The following is a 4,876-nucleotide window of genomic DNA, read 5'->3' as shown; positions in this document are numbered from 1 at the left end:
TGCATAGCAGCAGTGACTATCCCAGAAACACTGCAGAGCAGTGACTATCCCAGAAACACTTTATACTAGTGGTGTCTTCTTCATCAACAGTGCATGGCAGTGACTATCCCAGAGACACTGCATACCAGCAGTGACTATCCCAGAAACACTGCAGAGCAGTGACTATCCCAGAAACACTGCAGAGCAGTGACTATCCCAGAGACACTGCATAACAGCAGTAACTATCCCAGAGACACTGCATAACAGCAGTGACTTTCCCAGAGACACTGCATAACAGCAGTGACTATCCCATAAACACTGTATACTAGTGGTGTCTTCTTCATCAACAGTGCATGGCAGTGACTATCCCAGAGACACTGCATAACAGCAGTGACTATCCCAGAAACACTGCAGAGCAGTGACTATCCCAGAGACACTGCATAACAGCAGTGACTATCCCAGAAAAACTGCAGAGCAGTGACTATCCCGGCGACACTTCATAAAAGCAGTGACTATCCCAGAAACACTGTATACTAGTGGTGTCTTCTTCATCAACAGTGCACGGCAGTGACTATCCCAGCAACACTGCATAATAGCAAAGACTATCCCAGAAAGACTGCAAAGTAGTGACTATCCTAGCAACACTGCAGAGCAGCAACACTGCAGAGCAGTGACTATCCCAGCCACACTGTAGAGCAGTGACTATCCCAGCCACACTGTAGAGCAGTGACTATCCCAGCAACACTGTATAATAATAACAGTGACGACTCCCGGCAACGCGGCACTAGAAAGACTTGCAGGGCACGCACATTCAGGATAGATAGCTGTCGAGTTGCAGCTCCGGTATGAATGTTAATACAAGGTATATAGAGCTGAATACAGGCTGCAGGGTTACACCGTCCGCACCACAAGCCTGATTCTGATTATAAAGCGGAATGATCGCACTGCCTGCCGCTTGCCAGCCAAGCCCAGCGATGCCGCTGTGCGCCCACTGACTCCCCTGCTGCAAACTCCTTCGTGCCCCATGGAGGGGAGGGGTGATCCTCGCCCAGCCGGCCACCGGTGGGGAGTCACATCTTGCTGCAGGCGGCGGCTCGAGGCTCCGGGAGCTCACTGAGCGCGAGCCAGTGGCAGGATGACGTCAGCACAGCGCAGGCTGCCCATAGGCTGCCGCCTCCTCCGCCAGCCGCCCGTCCGCTCATTCAGTGCCTTCTGCAGCCAGGAGCAGAGCGGCGAGCCGCAGCAGCGAGCTACCAACCAGCAGGTAAGGGAGCGGAGGAGACCCACCCCGGACTTTTTTCAGACAGCTTCTTCCATTAGGGTCACCTCATCCAAGCCCAGCCGCAAGGGGCACCCAGGGCATAGCTAACCACCCCAATAATGGGTGCAGCAAGCTGACAAGGGCACAGATCAGGCGAGAGATACCTAAACCTTGTCACAGTGTCACCTGTCCCTCTGATCCATATGCATCCTGTGCTACTGCAGTGGGTACAGTGAAGTTTGCAGGGATGGAGGCATGGGCTATACAGCAAGGCTGAGTACCTATAAAACAGAAGAGTGGGCTTTGGCAACCTCTCCTAGCTTTAGCCCAAGTTGGCATCTGCACGGCAGTCCCTGAAGAGCCCAGTAATGAGATCAAAGCCCCTTTAGGCAACAATGTTGCCTGTGGATCTGCTCAAGTCCAAGAAAATGTCCCCAAATATTCCCTGAGATGTTCTAAGATTCCGATATGCGGTGAGATTAGATCTAGTAATTTAATGGGTTTATCAGTTATGTATTTGTGATTTTTATTTATATATATAAATTGGGTCGCCATCAGTCACACGTCTTTTGTTGGTTTGCAGGTTGATGTCTATCATCATTACTTCCATCTACAGCTCTAGCAGTGTTCCCCCCATCTATAGAGACTCGGTGGTCAGTGTGAGAGGAAGGCAAAGTGTGCCAGCCCCACCATCAGCAGCCGTCTCCATGAGTGCCAGGATTGCTAAGCAGTTGAGGCTCTCCATGCCACCTTGCTTGCTCAACAGGACCTCTGCATCTAACGCCACCAGCTGTGTGACTGAAGTGGAACCCCTGTTTCCTGCCTTCTCCTCCACTGTGGTCTTGATAGTCTTGGCCACCGTGATCTTCTGCCTGGTGGTCCTGTCCCTCAGCACCTTCCACATGCACAAGAGCAAAATGAAAAAGCGTAAAATTGAGAAAGCCCAAGAGGAATACGAGCGGGATCACTGCAGCCCCAAGGCAGAGAGAGGTAATTTGTATGAGAGGGGCAACAGGCAACAAAGTAATGGCCGAGGCACTGATGATGACCACAACTCCCCAGATATCCAGAGAAGAGAGCACAGCACCCTTAATGAGGACGGCAGGGTGACCGAGCAACCTCAACAAGAGGCATCATCTTTGGACAATGCCAAGGAGGACCTGCTGCAATCTGTGGTCACGTCATGATCTTGATGGCACCAGCACTGTGTTGTACATAATTGGTGACACTGTCCAGGAAAAAAAAAACAACTCAAAGAATAATAACACTAATAACGATAATACTAATAATAACATCAACCCAAGCGCATGACCAAATCCACATTGCGTTTCCATTCAAGATTACAATTTAAACAAAAAAGGGAGGGATGGTCTTTGTTTCTTTATAAATCTTTTGCTGGATCGGGAAGGCGCACAATGTGACCAGAATGCCATACCATATGCCTGAGGAGTCCCATCCTGCTGTATATATGAGTCACCCAGGATAATAATATCTCTCAGTATGAGCTATATATGATATTACATGTCATCTTATAAATCCACCATAACTACAGCAAAAAATAATATATATATGAAAACAAACAAACACGTAAAAAATAATAATAATAAACTATAAAGAAGATACAAGACAGCAAATGCTTTGGAAGTCCTAGTGGATTCCTGTTTTAGCATCACCTATAGGGCACTGTGTCTTATTAAGGATATTTGAGACTTAACCTTGCTGGACGGGAGAGTCTCTCACGGAGAGTGGAAAACAATAAAACAACAAACAACTTAAAACAAAAAAAAATAACATACAGAAAGCAAATAATGTCTCATTTAAGAAAAAAAAAATATTGGTCTTTTTATTTTCTGACATAACATTTGCCTTGTGGAGCTTTTAAGTCAAGTATTGGTAGGTAATCTCAAACGCTGCACCTTGCTTTTAATCCTTCTGGTTATTGAGGAGCTGTCCACCGTTTGTGGTGCTGATGATGCTGAACTGCTGGCTAGTGAGAAGCTGTCCACTGTGTGTGGTGCTGAACTGCTGGCTAGTGAGGAGCTGTCCACTGTGTGTGGTGCTGATGCTGAACTGCTGGCTAGTGAGGAGCTGTCCACTGTGTGTGGTGCTGAACTGCACGGTCTAGTACTGCTCTCAGCTCTGTAGTAATAATAACTTCTCTCTCTCTCTTTCTCTCATTCTTTCTCTCCCTCTCTCTACTTTTTCTTTTCTTCTCTGTGTTGATTTAACAATGTACTGTTTGCTTAACTCCTGTCTATGAACTGTACTTGTTGTACACGGGGAATACAGTCTTTTTGTACAAATAAATGATTCGTTATATACAGTCCTGAACAACAGTTAAAAGGAAATTGCACTTTTGCTAAGAAAAAAAATGTTGTGCGTTTGGCTCTCTGTATAACAGAGGAGCCATGCTAAAAATGTTTCCATCTGGATGAATTTCTTTTTTTGTGTCTATATACAACACAGCCATTTTTTCCCTGTGTTTCAACAGATGTTGCCAGTTTTTTTTTGCTTGGCAAAATGCCAGGTTAATAGATTAGTGCACATGCACATAGGAGCAAATAAGGCTTCTGCTATGTGCAGCAGATTGCTCCTGCCTGCAAAGTGGGAGTTTGTGGATAGACTCAAGACAACAGTACTCCAAACAGAATACACAGTGTACTGTTGCCATGGTTACAAAAATTCTTGCATTGGAGCTTACTGCCAGTTGTAATTCTTACCTGGCTACAATATTAACATATTTAAAAAAAAAAAAATATTAAATTGCAAAATGACACATACAGCACTCATTTATAGCAAACGTGTAATGACCTTTTAAACAGTGACTAATCTGAGATATTGATGAATATAATTTTCATTGTTACACTGAAAAAAAAAATGTGCCCTTATATTACCTCCTATTGATACTGAGGCGACCATAGCTCTGTACTATGCACTCTTTAATGTATGCTTTTGTTTTACTGCTACTGAGGGGGGTGGGCGGACAGGCAAACTCAATTCAGTGGCATGGAATTAGCTTCTATTGTTATAAGAATAAATTTTATATATTAAGCCTGCTGTTGCCGCTTCTCGATGCTTTACGGCCGCTATGCATATACATGTATGCAAATCAGGGCAGACGCGTTAGCTGCTTTGTGCTGATGATGATAGATACACTGCAGGGTGAATATATTGTATGTCTATGGAGAGAGCTTGGGGAGGCATCATGGTGCATTCTTGGAGGGTGTGCACCGCCTGTGTCTGATTAGCATCTGTAACCCTGCACTAGTAGTATAGGTATATGGTTGTGTGTGCAGCCCACTATATCTGCTTAGATGGTACAGATTGCACACCCACCTGCATCATATAGGGCTGTTAATACCTTATTTAAAAAAAAGCAGTGAAAATGAGTTGATTCCCATATCAACTAATTCACTGTAACCTAACCATCAGTGTGCACAAGGGCATACATGGGATGGGTGGTTGCTATGGGTTACTGCACTTTGTACCTCCCACTTTGCCTTAAAGTGCCCACTAATTATACAATCTTGATTGTACATGTACAATTGCACCAATCTATGTAGTAGAAGGGTAAACAGAGGGAATATACTTTGAATAGATGCATTCTCTCATATTACATAAACGTGGTAAGATTGT

At 44.9% G+C, this 4,876-nt stretch overlaps 1 protein-coding gene across 1 annotated transcript; it reads left to right on the top strand.

Annotated features, from left to right (window-relative positions):
• The first annotated feature begins 1,193 nt into the window (after nucleotides 1-1,193).
• On the top strand, nucleotides 1,194-4,291 carry C2H11orf87 (chromosome 2 C11orf87 homolog). Its single transcript, XM_068264983.1, has 2 exons — nucleotides 1,194-1,243; nucleotides 1,824-4,291. Exon 2 carries the CDS (start codon nucleotides 1,828-1,830, stop codon nucleotides 2,425-2,427), a length of 600 nt encoding a protein of 199 aa, XP_068121084.1. The 5' UTR covers nucleotides 1,194-1,243; nucleotides 1,824-1,827; the 3' UTR covers nucleotides 2,428-4,291.
• The last annotated feature ends 585 nt before the right edge of the window (nucleotides 4,292-4,876 follow it).

This window comes from Hyperolius riggenbachi, chromosome 2 (assembly GCF_040937935.1).
Source record: "Hyperolius riggenbachi isolate aHypRig1 chromosome 2, aHypRig1.pri, whole genome shotgun sequence".
Taxonomy (NCBI): Eukaryota; Metazoa; Chordata; class Amphibia; order Anura; family Hyperoliidae; genus Hyperolius; species Hyperolius riggenbachi.
The sequence above is the reverse complement of the archived record's forward strand: the minus strand, read 5'-3'. Positions and strand labels throughout refer to the sequence as shown.